This window comes from Erithacus rubecula (genome assembly GCF_903797595.1).
Source record: "Erithacus rubecula genome assembly, chromosome: 17".
Lineage (NCBI taxonomy): Eukaryota > Metazoa > Chordata > Aves > Passeriformes > Muscicapidae > Erithacus > Erithacus rubecula.
The window spans coordinates 7307060-7324218 of record NC_136669.1 but is presented as its reverse complement, the minus strand read 5'-3'; the positions used below and the strand labels follow the sequence as shown (position 1 = coordinate 7324218).

General features: G+C 47.1%; 1 protein-coding gene across 1 annotated transcript in view; it reads right to left on the bottom strand.

Annotated features, from left to right (window-relative positions):
• LMF1 (lipase maturation factor 1) overlaps window positions 1-17159 on the bottom strand; it is a 129484-nt gene that overhangs the window by 88365 nt on the left and 23960 nt on the right. Inside the window, exon 2 of the mRNA XM_079320266.1 lies at window positions 6497-6645. Within this exon, the coding sequence (XP_079176392.1) occupies window positions 6497-6645 (149 nt within the window). The remainder of the gene's footprint in view (window positions 1-6496; window positions 6646-17159) is intronic.

The window sequence follows — 17159 nt, the reverse complement described above, 5'->3', positions numbered from 1 at the left end:
GTGTGGGATCCCTGCAGAGAGGAGGAGGAGGCTGCAGCTGGGACGGCAAAGGTCAGAACATTGCAGACATCATTTTCCAAAAATTCCCATGAAGGGAGCCGGGAGCTGGCCCCGCCGCGCTGGCCGAGGAATAATGAGAGAGGCAGGGAAGAAAGCTCCCTTTCTTCCCTCCTACCCACGCTAATGTCATCAAACAAATTAGAATAATTATTCTCCATTTCAGGGCCACCATGGGCAGCGCCTGTCACCGAGCTGACATCTACATCCTGCTGCCCCCCCCCCTCTGGATCCCCAAAATCCCGAAATTCCCGCTTGGATTTGATGCTGTTTTAATGCAGGCATCCAGATTCTGTTTGCTTCAAAGTCTTGCTTATTTTTTGCCAGAAAGTTCATCTCCTTTCTTAGCTAATCACAGCCCCACCCTTCCCAGTAACCTTTCAAATGCCACCCACGTCCTGACACTTTTAACAGGCTCCAAGGGAAAAAAGGAAAAAAAAAACACAACAAAACAAGGAACACCAAGAGTTTCGCACCAACCACGAGGTTCTGAGAGGATTTGCTGCAGTGGGTTAAAAGAAATCTTTTTTAACAGAAAAGAAAATTCAAAACCGTTTAAAAAGATATTAAATATCAAGTAAAGTGTAAATAATCTGGAAGGAATTGATCCTTTTGCTGTGAAAACACATCTTGGAGAGAGATGGACAAATCCACAGGAAAAGGGGAAAAAAAGTGATTGTTATAATTATTTCTGCAATATTTTTTCCCCCAGAACTGTCACTTTAAATGATCTTTTATCTTCCTGCAAAAGGGAAAAATCTCTCTCGTGCAGATTTGAAACAGCAAAGGATTGAAATTATTTTCTAAGTCTGTGCCTGCCAAAAACTGCTCCCAACTCCTCTGTTCTGCAGCCACTTCTGAGGATGTTCCTGAACAGCTCAGAGGGGCTGAGCCTGGAATTGGGAAGGGATTTTGACAGAAAGGGAAATCTAAAAAAAAAAAAAATAAAAAAAAAATTGTTTACAGGAAGCAAAGCGAGGGGAGGCACGGCCAAGTCCCAAATCCCAAGTGGAAAGATGCTTTTGGGTTTCACTAAATTTCTTTAAATTCCCCTTAAATTCCTCCTGAGAACCTGGTGTATGGTGTGAGGAGAGCAGAGGGAGCAGCTCCTGGGCAGGATAAAAGGGGGAAGAAAACCTTTCCTGAGTGATCCCATCCCAGATCCTGCAAGGGCATCACACAGGGCAGGTGATTAATAAACATCCATTTCTGTTATAAAGAATAAAATGATTACAGAACCCACCTATTAAAGGACCTCACTCCTGGGACAAAACCAAAGTTTGGGATTGGGCTCATGGCCCCAGGACCCATCTGGACCCAGACCCCAGAGTCCTCCCAGCCCCAACACCTGCAGCAGCCAGGCAGAGATTGGCAGCTTTAAATCTGAATTTCCTTGCTTTGGGCACTTTTAAATTAAAGTGGTAATGTGCTTTAAATCCCATTTCCCTGGTTTTCCACTCCACTCTTCAACCCTTTCCTGCAGAAACTAATCAAGATGTCTCAGGCTCACACTCACTGCTCCAGCCACCTTCCCTGGTAACTCATTCCATATGTCTGGGATCCTTTGCTCCACCTTCATTCTCTGTTTATTCCCAGTTTTCCAACGTGCTCTTGCACCCCTGATGCCCCAAGCTCCCCCATGTCCTCTGTGCACCCCCAGCAGGGATAATTATACCATATTATTAATTATATTATACATTACTATGTCCCAGCAGGGATAATTATTCCCTGTTTCCCAGAGCAGCCCCATGGAAGTGTCCAAGGTTGGATCACCTGTGACAATGGAAGATGTTGGAACTGGATGAGTTTAAAGATCCTTTCCAAGCCAAACTATTCCACAATAATATTATAATATTATAGTATTAGACTATTTTAATATTCCTTGTACAGAACATCACCAGGTGGGCACACATGACCCAGGTGTGGCTCATGGACACATCCCAGCAGTGCTGAGAGGAAATTCCTGCTGGATACCAAGCAAGCAGCCCAGGCTGCCAGGGAGCCCAGGAACAGCCCAGAGGCATCAGGAGGAGCCCCCAGCACTGCCACCCTCCCTGGATTTGAAGCTGCTGCTCCCAATCTTCCCAACCCCTTTCCTGTTCCTGCAGCTCCCAGGTGTGCTCAGTGCTGCTGCAGGTGTTGCTGACAGCCCAATTCTCACATTTCTCAGCTCCCTCAGCCCCTGCACTGCAGCAGACACTGAAACTCTATTTTATGGTTTACTTCAACAATCCCTGACGACTTTGAGGGCACAGGGAGCTCCTCCAGGATGCTGTTGGCAATTCAGCAGCTCCAGTCCCTCTGTGGCAGGAATCTGGGCTCCCCCAGCATGTGGGTCTCACCTGCAGCAGGGAATTCCCCAGAATGTGTCAACTCCATGAAGTTGTCATCTACTCCAGGCCTTGCAGGAAAAGCCCAGGACTAACCTTTGCTGAATGGGGTTTTAGCCATAAGTTGTGTTTGATGGAGAGCTCCTGAGCAAGGATGCTGCCCAGGAAAACCCCAAAAGAGCCCAAAAATGAAGCAGAAACTCTTCCACCCGTGAGGGAAAGGCTCACCTTGGAAGCACAGGATGGGGGTTCAGTCAGAAGCTGCCCCAAAAGCTCCAGGCAGAGCTGGCACCAATGGGGCTGGGATTTGGGAATCCACAAGATTCAGGGACTCTGGTCTGTGGATGCACAGCTCCAAACAATGTTTTTTTGAGAATCAGGGGTTATTAAAAGTGCCAGGAGCCCCCTCAGGACCCCCAGGCTGCAGTGAGGGCTTTGGAGAAGGGGCTGACACCACCCCAAACCCATCCAGCAGCAGCTGGAAAACCAACCCTGCCTGCTGGATCCAACATTTGTGTTTACTGGGGAGAGGGACGAGGCTTGGAGAGCACAGCAGAGTCCCCAGGTGACAAAACAGCTCAGTGCCACCAAGCCAAGGGCCCTGCTGGCAGTGGGGCTGCTCCTCTTGGGAAGTCCCTGGGCTGGGTGAACATGGAATCACAAAATTATCCAGATAGGAAGAGACCTCCAGGACCAGCCAGTGCAACCACATCCAATGTCCCAAACACTCCCATGGTGACTTCACCACTTCCCTGGGCAACTCATCCCAATGCTGAACATTCCTTTAGAGAAAAAAAAAAAAACCGAACAACTTTAATGTTTAATCTGACTCTCTGAGTCGAGGCTGTTTCCTCTCACCCCTTCACCTGGGGAGTGGCAGAAATCTCAGCACTCCTTTGCCTCCCAGCTCGTGGCTCTGATGGCATCACAAACCCACACTGCATCTCCCAAGCCTGGAGAAATCCGAGTGACACAGAGTCACAAACAAAACGATGGAGCCATCAAAGCACGAGGGAAAGCAGCAAATGTGTGTTTGCATCACTGCCTAACGAGCTGCTGGCTCACACAAAGAGCCCCTATTCTGTGTTCCTGGGAAGCATCCCTCTTTACATCCTGCTCTAATGGATGATTAGGAACATCAAACATATAGATTGAATCACGTAATTATGCCTTTTAAAAAGGCAGCAATATTTGAGCTGAGCCCAGCACTCGCTGCCAATCAAACCTGAGCTGCTCGCCTCCCACCACAGCAGGGATTATCTCACTTCTCCTGTGCTGTGTCACCCCCAAACAAGCCCAGCCAGCTCCTGTGCACAATAAAACAAGGTCTGGATGTGATTTTTTTGGGAGGAGGTTTAGCCAGGCAACAGCAAAACTCCCTAATCATGAAATGTTTGTGTTGGAAGAGACCTTAAAGATCATCTCGTTCCAACCTTTCCTCCAACATCCTCCCCCAAACCAAACCAGGTTTGCTCAGTGCAAAGTCCCAGCTTGTCAGGGCTCCACGTGGGAAAAGATCCCGAGTAGGAGGCACTGAATGGAGGGGAAAGGGGGAATGGAGTCAGCCCCTGTGGAAAAAAAAGAGATGAGAACCTGGAGAGGAGGCAGCACCTCACCCACCCAGGCAACATTTCCAAAATGCTCCCCTAAGAATCAGCACAAGGTGAGGAAAGCCCAGCTGCCCCCAGGGAATCCTGTGCTTGCTTGGAGGATTTCCCAAGGAAAGCCTCACCCCAACCAGCCTGAAGAATCCCGGGAGAAGCCCAGGAGAAATCCAAACTTCCTGCACAAAACACAACCACTGCCAATCCCAGCCCTGGGAAAAACCCCTGGAGCACCTGCTGAGCTCCTGGCCAGGACAGGAGGAAACCAAAGATGCTCTGGGAACACCTGGATTCCAGGAGGATCCTTCTGAATTCCCACACCCAGGAGAAATCCCACATGACTCTGGGCCCCAAAACATTAAAGATCCCATCAATCCCTCATTGTGGGGGTCCCCATTTAATGACCTTGCCATGTTTTCCTCTCCTGTGGCTGTCAGTGATGTATCAGAGTCCCAGGCACACAGGGACACGTCTCTTCCCAAAAACATCAGGAGTTACTGCTCTCCTGGGAAAGCTGAGATGTTTGGGAAGCACAGTTTTCCTTCATATCCAGCCTGCCCCATAATTCAGAATATATGAGGCACATCAGCAGGAAAAAAAGCTCAGGCAGATCCCAGTTTAGAAGGAGGATGCAAATTGGTGATCAGATAAAATTTTAAGGAAATTAGGGACGTTTTGCTACACTTGGTGTCAGTTTGCTCCACGATCCACAGCACAGCTGAGAACCACAGAATCCTGGGATCACTGGGGCTGGAAAAACCTCCAGGATCATCAATGCCCAGAGCAGGGCCCTGAGTGCCACGTCCAGGCATTCCCTGAATCCAGAGCAGCATCAAGACCCTGGGATCCAGCCTGCATCCCTCCCTGTGCTGACATTTGGATCCCGTTGGTGAAAAATGCCCCAAATGAAACCTTCACCCTGAGATCCCTGAAAAATAAAAAAATTCCAAGCCAAAATTCCCAAAAAAACCCCCAGCTCAGCTTTGAAGTTTTGGGATGTTCTGGAATGTCTAAGCAGATGGAGCTGATGGGAGGAGGTGCCTGCCACACCTTGATTTTTACAGGGATGTGTCAGTTCCTGGTGGATTCCCTTACAAGCTGCTTGGGAATTCTGGCACCAGGATGGTTCTGCAGCGATTGTTCCATAAAAGTGACAGCTCAGAAAAGCAAAAACAAAGGAGAAGAAATCCAGGAAAAGCTGGGATTTACCCACCAGATTCCAGCAGTGTTGTGGAAAAGCCACAGTGCCCAACTGCTGCATTTTAGGCTATAGGTGAGTGGCAAAAGGATAATCCAACACAATTCCTCTGCAATGGAGAAGGAAAGGAGAAAAAGAGCTTTATTCAAATAATCACTACACATGTGTAGGGTAGTGTAGTAATGCTAAACTAGTTTAACCCACAGTGGACATGTCTGAACAAGTCCAGGCCTTGCTCTGTATTGTGTGCACCAACTAAATTATATTTAGCTGCTTTTCTCCATATTTTGCTTCCTAGTTGTTTTTCTGCATATTTTGCTGTTTCTTCACATGGTAAACTGTTTTTCTGTATATTTCTTGGTTTAAAACAATGTTTATAACAAGTGCACAGGATAAGCCATTTTTAAGTGTTTTAAACAACTTGTTAAGACCCTTCAAGGCTGCTGAAACATAAACTGTGCTAAATCAAAAGAAAAGGAGCTAAAAAACAAAATACTAAAATTAAAAAACCCAAAATAAAGGCAGGCAGTAAAGTTCCAAACAACCACCAATCATTGTACCTAAGGAAGTCGTGCAAAGCACGTGAACAACATAAAAGCAAACCAATGAAAAAATATGTAATCACATGAACAGTAGTCTTAAAATATAGAATTAAAACTAAAAAGTAAACAAGAAAGCAGCTTCTGCATAATCATGTTAATTTACTGTCCAAAAGTCCTGTTTGCCCCAGAGTTGCATTTTAGGCTGTAGGTGAGTGGCTAAAAGGATAATGCAACATAGTTCTTTGTGTAATGGAGAAGCAAAAGAGAGATAGCTTTATTTAAAGAAGCAAAACAAAATAGAAAAGTGCAAAACAGAACAGAAAAGTGCAAAACAGAACAGAAAAGGCTCATTGGTCCAAGAAGGCAACACCTCTTTGAAAACACACCTTCTGCAAAAAACCACGAGAACTCACACAGCTCTCACCCACCCTGCAGGTGCATAATCATTGTTATCATTTCTTGACCTTGCAAAGCCTGAGAAAAGCTTCAAGGCTGCTTTTCCCTGTTCCCAGCAGCATCCAGCAACACCAAACTCCCTTTAACAACTCCTTTGGAAAAGCCACCCCAGTGCAGCACCAGCACATCCCCACGGATCAATCCCTGCTGCTTTTCCTCCCCAAAACCAACCCAGGAGGCAGCTGAGGGATCCTGAGGAGCAGAGCAGGAAGCTTTTCCAGGAAAAACACCCAAACCAGCTCCGGATTGGGTAAATTCCCAGCTGGGATGGGACATTCCTGCTGAAGCCAAAGGAGAATTGCCACTCACCGCTCCCAGCATGATCCTGAAAATGAGCCAGCGGAAACTCCAGATGACAATTCTGGAAGGAGGAGAGCCCTGGGGCAGGCGGGACAGGCTCCAGAGGGGGCACAGGAATATTCCCAGGAATCCTGTCTCCAGGAGCTGTGATTCCCATCCTGCAGGGACAACAAGAAGTGAAGAAGGAAATAATTATGGTGTGAGTGCTGGAAGTTAGCCTGGAATTAAATTAAATTGATGAAAAAAAAAAATGAAATTGAAGGATTTAAAAAAAACCCACATTGAATGCTTTTTAAGATTAATTTGGGGGAAATCAGGCAGATTTCTGCCCTAAAACAGACATCTCATACAGGGGGGATCCAGGGGTTTGAAGATTTGGGGTTGTGTTGTTTTTCTCCAAGCACAAACTTCATAAAAGCAGGATTTTATAAAAATTAATAACTTCCATGAAGCATTAAAAAAGTGCCCTGGGAAGTGGCACAGGACAACCAAGCAGTGTCACTGATTCCTCCAGTCATGGATGGATGCAGCAGTGCCATGGACTGGGCTGGATTTTTGCCAAAATGGGGCAGTTTGAGCTTCAAAAAATAGTAACTAAGATCCCAATAGGTCTTGTCATCATCAACATTCAGTGGAACGAGAAGCTTGGAATTTTAATCACAAAAAAAAAAAAAATCAAAATGGTAACAAAATTGTCCATTATGCCACTTTTCACCAATTGCTGGATTTGACACATCCCTGGATTTCACCAAGTTACCCAGGACTGAGCTCACAGCAGAGCCTTGGAATCCCACCATGAATCCATTCCCTGGATCCTCTACTCCACCTAATCCATGCAAATCTGTATTTTGCATTTTCTCCTCCATCTCAGCCTATAAATATTGGAATGATTATTCCAAGAGAGGCAGAGCACACAGCTCTGTTTTGACAGGTGAAGTCCAACCCCCACCACGTCTGGAAGCACCAATTTATCCCTGCCAAAATTAAATATGTCCCACCTCCAATTATTCTGATTCTCAAATATTTCTGTGTGATAGAATTGTACTCTGAAACCCTTAAAAAAAATACATTAAATGGCACATTGGTGATGAGATTTGTTGGAGCCAGTTAAGGCACTGATAATCTCAGCTACAGAAATTAAACCAGGCAGTGTCCATGGCTCCTGTTCCTTTCCAAGATTTCTCCAGGCATTTCACCAGTTTGATCCATAACAATTCCCTTCACCCAGCTCAAAGAGGCAGGGAAACCCATCCCAAACCCATCCCAAACCCATTTCAAACCCACCCATCCCTTCCACATTTCCAGCTTCAGCCTAAGCCCCCTGATCCCCACCCCAAGATTTTTCCAGCCTTGATTTGATGCTGCCACACAAGAAAAACCACTTGGAATTTGCTTTAAAATATTTTCAATAACAGTCGTGAAACCCCCATACTTTTTTTTAATCTTACTGTGCAAAAACCCCTTAAATCAAAATGGAATTTTTAAAACTCAGATTATTACACATCAAAGCCATTAAAAACTCCCCCTCCTCCCTCCACACATGCTGTGGTTCCCAGCACAGCCCCTCCCGATGCCCAAATTAATGTTTCTGGGAGGAGAAGTAAGGAATATTGTCCCAAAAGCAGCTGCAGCAGGAAAACACGGGCTCATCCCAAAAGTGAAAGGTTAATTGTGCCTGAACGCAGCTCCGGGGCTGACTGGCACCGAGAGGGTCGTAGATCTCCTTCATTCCTGCCCGCACAAGAATCCCACTGTTATCCCTGTTTTCATATGGTAATCACCACCCTGCCCTGCTGGGGATGGGTGTTGGGGTGGGATCCAAACCCCTGCACCCCCTGCATCCATCCCTTGGGGACACAGATCCAAACCCCTGCACCCCCTGCATCCATCCCTTGGGGACACAGATCCAACCCCCTGCATCCATCCCTTGGGGGCACAGATCCAACCCCCTGCATCCATCCCCTGGGGGCACAGATCCAAACTCCTGCATCCCCTGCATCCTTCCCTTGTACAGCAGCACTGCAGGGCACAGCAGCAGCTTTTCCTGCTTTATTTTTAACCCAAATCCCTGTGGAAGGGACACAGAAGGACGCTGGGATCCTGCAGGACAATTCCCACACATCCCATGGCTCCAGGAGGATGCTCCCAGCACCCACGTGGGCCATGCCAAACCAAGCCAAGCCTTCCTGGCATGGCCTGGCCTCCCTAGAGCACGAGTCCAGCCCTGCACCTGGGCTTTTATCCCAAAGGGATGGGTTGGAGCCCTGGCACCAGGCGGCACAGCAGGCTGAGCACGGAGTAAACAGAGCTGGCAGCTGCTGGGACACAGCTCAGCCATCCCCTGCTGCTCTGCAGATAAGCCAGCTCCAAGCTGGGTTTAACTGCAAGTGCAGCCCAGGATAGACTCTGCTCACAGGCCAGGGCAGGAGTCTGGGCCCCAAAGTTGGCTCAGTTTGGGGTTAAACCCTGCCTGGCTCTGGCTGCTCCCTGGTGGCGTGTGGGGCTGTGTCACAAGGTCCTGCTAAAACCAGGTTTAGGGGCAGGTAGGCTGGGACAGGCTCTGATTTATTCATAACCCCATTCCTGAGGGATGGAGTCTCCACAGCTGCCACTCATGTGGGATCAGTGTTCTGGGATACATCACCCACTGTGCTTCTTCCCAGGCTGCATCCATCATCCATCCATTCATCCATCCATTCATCCATCCATCCATCCATCCATCCATCCATCCATCCATCCATCCATCCATCCACCATCCATCCATCCATCCATCCATCCATCCATCCATCCATCCATCCATCCATCCATCCATCCATCCATCATTCATCCATCCCATCCTCACCCTGGACCTCTCCTGCCCAAACCCTTCCTTCTCCCCAAACCCTTCTCCATCCAGCACAGATTTATCCTGACCATAATCTGCCATTCCTAGAAAAACATTAAGCTTGGAGAAGACCTCCAAGACCCCCGAGCCCACTCCTCTTTCAGGCTTCATCTCTGCTGGCTGCTGCTCCATGGCCAGTGGAATTGCTGGGGGTGGTGGGATTATCCCAGATGCTCCTGTGCTGTGGTTTCTATAAAAATTCCAGCTCACTCAGGAAGATTTGAGGATGTGAACATGTTGAACACCACAAGTGAATCCACAGCTCAGGGGACGAGGGGGGAGCTGGGCTCCAGCTCACCCTGACTGGGCTGTAAGATGATATCAGGCCCAAGATTAGCAAATCCATCAGCAGAACCTCCCGTTCCTCCCTGCTGACTCACACACAGTTGTTCACATCTGCCCTAAAAGACTCCAAATCCTTCAGATTCTTAGACAGGTCTGAGGCTGGAGCCACGTCCCTGCTGAGGTCTGGGTGTTGTCACCTCTGAGCACCATTCAGGGGTTCACAGAGCCCAAAGGGATCTGGGTGACACCCAAAGGGATCAGCCAGGACACCCCACCTGGCAGGAGAGCCCTGAGGGGCAGCTGGTTCCTCACTGACCCTGCCCAGCTCATCACCTCCAGGATTTCTCCAGGGTTCCTCACTGACCCTTGCAGCTCTTCACTCCAAAATTTCTCCAGGATTCCTCACTGACTCTTCTGAGATCATCAACTCCAGGATTCCTCCAGGATTTCTCCAGGTTTCCTCACTGAGCTTTCCCAGCTCATCACCTCCAGGATTTCTCTCCTGGTTTTCACCCTCCTCTTGCTGCTGTCAAGGGGAGCAGTGATGAAGGTGAGGAAGGTGACGATTTAAGGTCCCTCCCAACCTGAGCCATTCCAGGATTCAGCCCCATCCTCCATGTGCACCAAACACCCTGGGAAGGGCATCCCAAGCCCTCCTCCAACTGCAGCAATTCCCACCCTGAAATTTTGTAGGGCAGCAAACAACAGACACAAAGGAGTCATCTCCGTGACCTGGGGAAAGTGGGAGAAGAAACTGGGATCGAATCATGGAATGGTTTGGGTTGGAAAGGGATCTTAAAGCACCTCCAGTGCCACCTTCCACTGTGCCAGGGTGCTCCAAGCCCCATCCAGCCTGGCCTGGGACACTCCCAGGGATGGAGCAGCTGCTTTTGGGACAGCCCCACTTTGGGCAGACATTGGCCATGGAAGCCATGGAACATCCCAAACCCAATAAACAATCTGGGAATGAAGGGAGCAACGATCTCCTCCATTAACATTCCCCAGCCCTGGAGTTTTGGGGGGTGAAACCCACCCCACAAACATCAGCAAAGCCCATCAGGGCTCTCTCCAAGAGACAACCAACCCATCCTTATTCCCGGGCTCCATCCCAGGGCTCACTGATACCGCTGGGAACGAAAGGGTCACGTTGTTGATCCACCTGCTCCTGTTTTCCTCACTTGGATCTCGTCAAATTTCAGCAGCTGCAGGGCAGCACAAAGCCCCCCATTGTTATCTCTGGCACAGCCGGACAGGGAGCCACGGGCTGGGTTTTATTTGGGGGGAGAAAAAAAAAAAAAAAGGAATAAAATCAAGCGCCAATGGCGGCTGCGCCCGCCCCGCACGCGCGCTGAGGGTTTGGGACACGCCAGGAATTGGGGTGGCAAAATCCATGGTTTGGGATTTTCCACAGGTCTCTGCTGGGGCAGGGGAGGAGGAGGAGGAGCAGTGAGGGGAGAGAAGAAGCAAACCCCAAACCTGAGTACACTTTCCCCTGGTCCTTTTAGGGTTTTGCCTCTTTCAGATGCTCGAACCTCTCATGTAGGATTTGTATTTGTGGCTCGATGTCAGGTGATGCCAAATTTTCACCTTTATTATTTACCATAAATAATTTCACCATCCCAAATTACCACAGTCTGGCCATGGCTGCAGAGGAGTCAGCACAGTCCTTTTCCCCAATCTCCTCATCACAAACCCACTGCTGGGAGAAATCACTGAGGGAGGGAAGGGCTCAAAGCCTTCATTCAGAGAAGATTCAGAAGATAAAAACTAGGTCCAAGGATAATGAATTTCCTTATTTTCTGTTTTTCTGACAAAAAAAAAAAAAATCAACCCTCATAATGCTATGCTAGACAGAGCTCACATAATTAATTCTGATTAATTCCCCTTCCTAAAACACGGGATGAGGTGAAAGCAGCCGATGGTTTCTCTCTGTACAGAAACACCCACACACCAAATTGACACCGAGCACGTCTGCACAGCACAGACAAATGCTGCTCCAACAGATCCAGATTTTCCAGCTCCCAGTGCAGCTGTCTGCCTGTGGATATTGTGTCAGACAGCCCAGCAGCCAAGGGGAGGGAGACATCCAACCCAGACTGACTTTCCCTGGAATTAAACCTGCTCCCGAGCCCACCTCCCTGAAAGCCAGCCTGCTTTGGTTTCAGCTCCAGCCTTAAAGCACCTGTTGGAGATATCTGAGTTGTGCTGTGCAAGGAGGGACTGAGCCCTGCTCCAGCCTCTGGGTCACTCCTGCTTTGGGATTTGGGATTTAAAATGATTTTAAGTCATTTGACTTTAAATCCCAAATCCCACTTTGGGATTGAACCTCTCCAGGCTCCCACAGCTTCCAGCTCCAACCCTGAGGGTCTGACAGCCAAAAAACCTGGAAATCCTGGAGGTTTTGGGGACAAAGCTGCCTGTGCTGTGCCCAGGGAACAGGAGAGTGGGAATAGCCCCAGATGCCATTAGGGCCATTCCATGGAAACATCAACCCCAGAGCTGGGTTTGCTGCAGCTCACCTTTAAAGGGTTGGTTCTAAACCACCAAATCTTGATTTTAAAATGTTCTCCTCTCCCTGGCCAGGGGCTGGAGCTGGGGCAGGGAGATTTTGGTGGGATATTGGGGAAAAGGCACTGCCCAGGCTCCCCAGGTAATGGGCACAGCCCTGAGCTCCAGGAGAATTTGGACAAAGCTCCCAGGGATGCCCAGACTGGGATTGCTGAGTGGATGATCCCTGCACATCCTTTAACAACTCCCTCAAAGGAAAGCAAAGCTCCAAACCACCCCTAAAGAGCTGCCTGGACAACACATCCCAAAACCCCAGGAATGCTGCTCCTGGCAGCTCACACAAACACCTCTCCAGGGTGGGATACTGGTCCCAGTCCAACCAGAACCCCCCAGTCCCAGTTGGGTTTGACTCTCACAGCTCCCAGTTACCACCTGCTGGAACCAGTTACTTTTTCACCAGTTTTTTTTTTTAACTTTTCCCAGTTATTTTTCCTTTCCCAGAGGGTTAAAACTCTCCCAGAGGGACAGACTCTCCCTTCACTCCCCAGCATCAGTAGAAACAGAGGCACAAAGACAAGAAATGCTCCAGTTCATGCTGATTTTCCCAGTTTCCCTCTAACTGGGCAGGATTTGTGGTGATTCCTACTGGAGAGAGCAATAATCTCAACCTGTGAGCACCAAATTCCTGTTAATAACCCAAAGAGCAGCTCTGGATCTCCTCTATCAACAGGCAGAGGGCATGAGTGAGGATTAATATTGAAATAATTCAGGTTTTCCAGTCAGTGGGGAAAGCAAAGCCCAGGCACCTGCACAGCAAAGCTCCCTTTTTAATCAATATAAAGCAGAAACTTTCAATTTTATGATTTAAAAACACTGCAGAGCAACAAGGATGATTCATTTTGAGGTCAACACCAAAAAATTCCCCCCAAAATTCTGAGATGCTGCTCTGAGAAGTGGAGGTGGACCAAAACAGAGAAAGGATAAATTATTAAGAAAGGAAGAAATTGCCCATCAGATCTCTGAGGAGGAGACAACAAGGACAGCCTGTGATTTATTGCTTCTCAATAAAAAAATTAAAAAATGCAAATGAAAATAAAAAATTAAACTTGATTTATTTCAGCAGTGCCTCTCATTCCCAGACTCCAAAACAAAGGGACACCTCTCACAGATGGGATCTTGAGGATTTTTGGGGCCCTGAGAGCCAAAGCTCTTTGCTGAAGCTCACAATCCCCTCCACAAATCCAACATCTGACCCAGCTTCCCAAAACCACCACCATTAAATATTTCCCATTTTTTGCTCACCCAAGTCACCTCATCCTGGGGATATTCCACATTTCTGCAGCCACCAGAAAAAGTTCTGGCTGTTGCTGGAAGATTTGGGAGAACGTTAGCAGGAACTTTTGTTCTTAAAGTATAAACTACCCAGAAGTAAAAAAAAAAAAAAAAAAAAAAAAAAAAAAAAAATTTAGCATAAAAACTTTTAAAAGCTTCCAAGTGCTCTCTAGGGTAGTCATTAGGAACTACTTAGGTAACAGGAGGGTGATAACAGGGAGTTAATGCAGCGTTAAATTAGCCCTCCTTCCATGCAGAACTTTAAGTGACAGAGGAATCAGTTGGGAGGATTTTTATTTTATTTTTTAAATAATGAAGTTAATGGATTTCCTGTTTTTAGCTCTGTGGGCGGCTGTCAATTTGAGGGATCTGTACATACTGGATTTAATTACTCTGTCTTCAAGGAAGGAAAATAAGTTCAGCCCTTCTCCTGTGAGCAACCAGGAGCTCTCCAGCTTGGCCTCAAGGTGAGGAGAAGGTGCCCACGGTGGCCAGGCAGGGTGAGATGTCCCTGGAGAGGAAAACAGCATTTTCCAGAGAATTTGTGGCTGCTCCATCCCTGGAAGTGTCCAAGGCCAGGCTGGATGGGGATTGGAGCAATCTGGGATGGTGGGAGGTGCTGGATGAGCTTTAAGGTCCTTCCCAACCCAAACCATGGCAGGATTTCTGGGGTCAGTGACTTGGGGGATTCTCTGGATCCTTCAGGGAGGAATCAGAGTGCAGGGATTGGATTGAAGCCTTTGGATGGACTGAAGGGTATTAAGCCACTCACATGTAATAGAAGTTTAGGTAGAAGTAAGTCAGTAAGTTTCAGTGTGAGCTCTTTAGTAAATAAAAGGTTCAGATTGCAGAGTCAGACCCAGTCTGAGCCTTGTGCCAGCACAATCCTCACCCTGAGTGTTTGCAGGAGATAAATCCAGGCCAGGGGATGGTGTGATGGTTTTCCCCATGGATTTGAAGTGAATCTCTCATGGAATATCATCTTTACCTCCCCGATTTTTATTTTTTTCCCTGAATGGTGTTTTTAAAGCACAGCTTGTGTACAGAGTAGGATAAAAATTGTTAGATTATTGATGAATCTCAAGGCAGATATCCCTGCCCAGCACCCCACAGACACAGGAGGGGCACCAAAGCTGGGAGCTGAAAAGTCTGTGTGAGAATTGTGGAATTTATAGGGTTGGAAAATCATCAACTCCAATCAATCCAGAGCCACCATGTTCCCCCTGTCCCCAAGGGCCACATCCACGTGGCTTTGGAACAATTCCAGGGATGGTGATTCTCTTGACAACTCTTCCCATGAAGAGATGTTTTCCTAAGTTCTAAGAGAAAACCATGAGTGGTTTCTGATGGAATTTACCAGTGCAGAAGGATTTTTTTTTCATGGAAAGGGTTTCAGGCATTGGAAGAGCCCAGGGAGGTTTGAAGTGCCCATCCCTGGAGGTCTCAGAGGTATCTTCTATCTAAATGATTCTGAGATTCCTGCACCATCTTTTACACCCAAACCCTTAAATAAACCCCCAAAACCAACCAAAAAAAAAAAAAAAATCCTATTTAAACAAGAGACCATGACAAAACAAGTATCTATAAATATAATTTTTTTTTATTCTAAAAGGGGAATTTCTCTCTCCACACTCAAGGCTATTTTTCAGGATTGCAATTAAATATGAAAATGGATATTGCCAGGTCCTTTTGGATATCCCTCTATCCCAACAAAAGCAAACAAGAGTCTCCACTCAGCCCCATCCCTCGTGGAGTTCAACAGCTCCAGGGAAGTTTTGGGGCTGGAAATGTGCTGCTATTCAGGGCTGCTTTCATCCAGGCCTTTTGCAACACCATGAGCTCAGAAGTGACCAAAGTGACCCCAACACCCACAGGCTGAACCTCCAGGAACAAAGGAAGGGGGAGCAAGAGGGAGGAGACCAAATGTGCATCTCAGGAAATCCAAAAGCTGCTTTCAAAAGCTGGTTTTGAAAGAGATCTGAGGAGATGGAGGAGGAAGCAGCAGATTTTTGGTGATTATGGGACAAATGGCAAGAAATCAGCTGGGTTGGGAAACTGTTCTCACCCTGCATAGTGCAAAGAGGAGCAAACACACAGAGAGGCAAAGATGCTGATGGTCAGATACCTGAATTATGGGGCAAGGCTGGAAATCTCCCTGGTCATCAAAAAAAGAAGAAAAATTAAAAAGGAACCAGCTCAGCAATAACAGTAATAATAATAATAATATTAATAATATTGTTATTATATTAAAAAATATATAACATTATATATATATGTAAATGTATAAGAAATATGTATTTATAGATATAGATATATATAATTTAATAAAGTAACAGAGTGCAGTGAGAATCCTGGGATGGTTTGGGTGGGAAGGAGCTTTCAAGATCAGCTCATTTCAGCCCCTTTCCATGGGCAGGGACACCTTTCCCTGTCCCAGGGTGCTCCAGCCTGGCCTTGGACACTTCAGGGATGCAGGGACTCAGATTCCTTTGGGAATCTGTGCCAGGGCCTCTCCAGCCTCTTTTCCATGGCTCCTGGAGAAAGTCCCAGGGTTGGATAATCCACCCAGGGCACTCCAGAGATCCCCTGCTCCAGCTGTGCTGCAAACCCCACAGACCCTGCTGGTGGAGAGCAGAAAAGCAGCATTTCCCCCAGAATGTCCCCATGCCCTGAGTGCAGTTCCAAGCTAACACAGCCCCAGCTTTTCCTCAGCTGCCTGGGTGGTGGCTTTGCCATGTGAGTGACATCACAGCCACTTATGAGCACATTCCCCCACCATGGAATTAAGGCTTTTCTTTTTTTTTTTTTTTTTCTTTTTTTTTTTTTTTTTCTTCTCATTTGAAGAAGCAGCTTTTTACATTTTGCTGGGATTGACCACATGAAAACAGCAGAGAGCCAGGGCAGTGACAAGTGATATTAAACAGCTCCTCACAGATGTCCCAGCACCACAAGGCTCCTTAGCCCTGTAAGGAATCCAAATGACTTCAGTGCCTAAAATGAACCAGATGAATGATTTCAGTCCTCACTCTGCACTTATTAAATCAGCCTGAAAATCCTGCAATGCTGTGGGGTGGGAGGGACTGCTGAGATCGTGGTGTGCATGCACCCAGAACAGAAAGATCCAGCAAAAAAAAAACCCCAAAAAAACCAGTTTTTAAAGTGTTTGGTAACATAAAACCAATTGGAATTGTAAAATTGTAAAAAGCAGGCAGAGCTCAGGGATTCTCCAGACAAATAATCATCCATACCCTAAAACCTGAGCAAATACCCTGACACTGCTTTATGCTGCAGCTTCAAGTGGATCTGGCCCCAAGAATTAATTCAATTCTTGACAGAAATCATTGGCCAGGATTTGATGGAAATGTTCAATCATTGATGGGGAACTTGTCAGGAATTGGGGCTGGAATTCCCTGAGTGGGAAGAGCAGCACTGCTTATCCTGGAGATTTATCAACCACCTGAGGCCACTTTGGCACCCCTGGGTGCAGGAGGAGGGAGAATGTTCTGGTTAAAAATCATCTGAAAGGAGAAAAGGGAACCAAATCCAAATGGAAAATATCTGTTCTTTGGTAAAATAATTATTAAGCAGCTAGTTTTTTAATGGTATTGGGTTTTATACACAAAGATATTCTTCTTTTATAGAATCATAATTATTTGGGCTGGA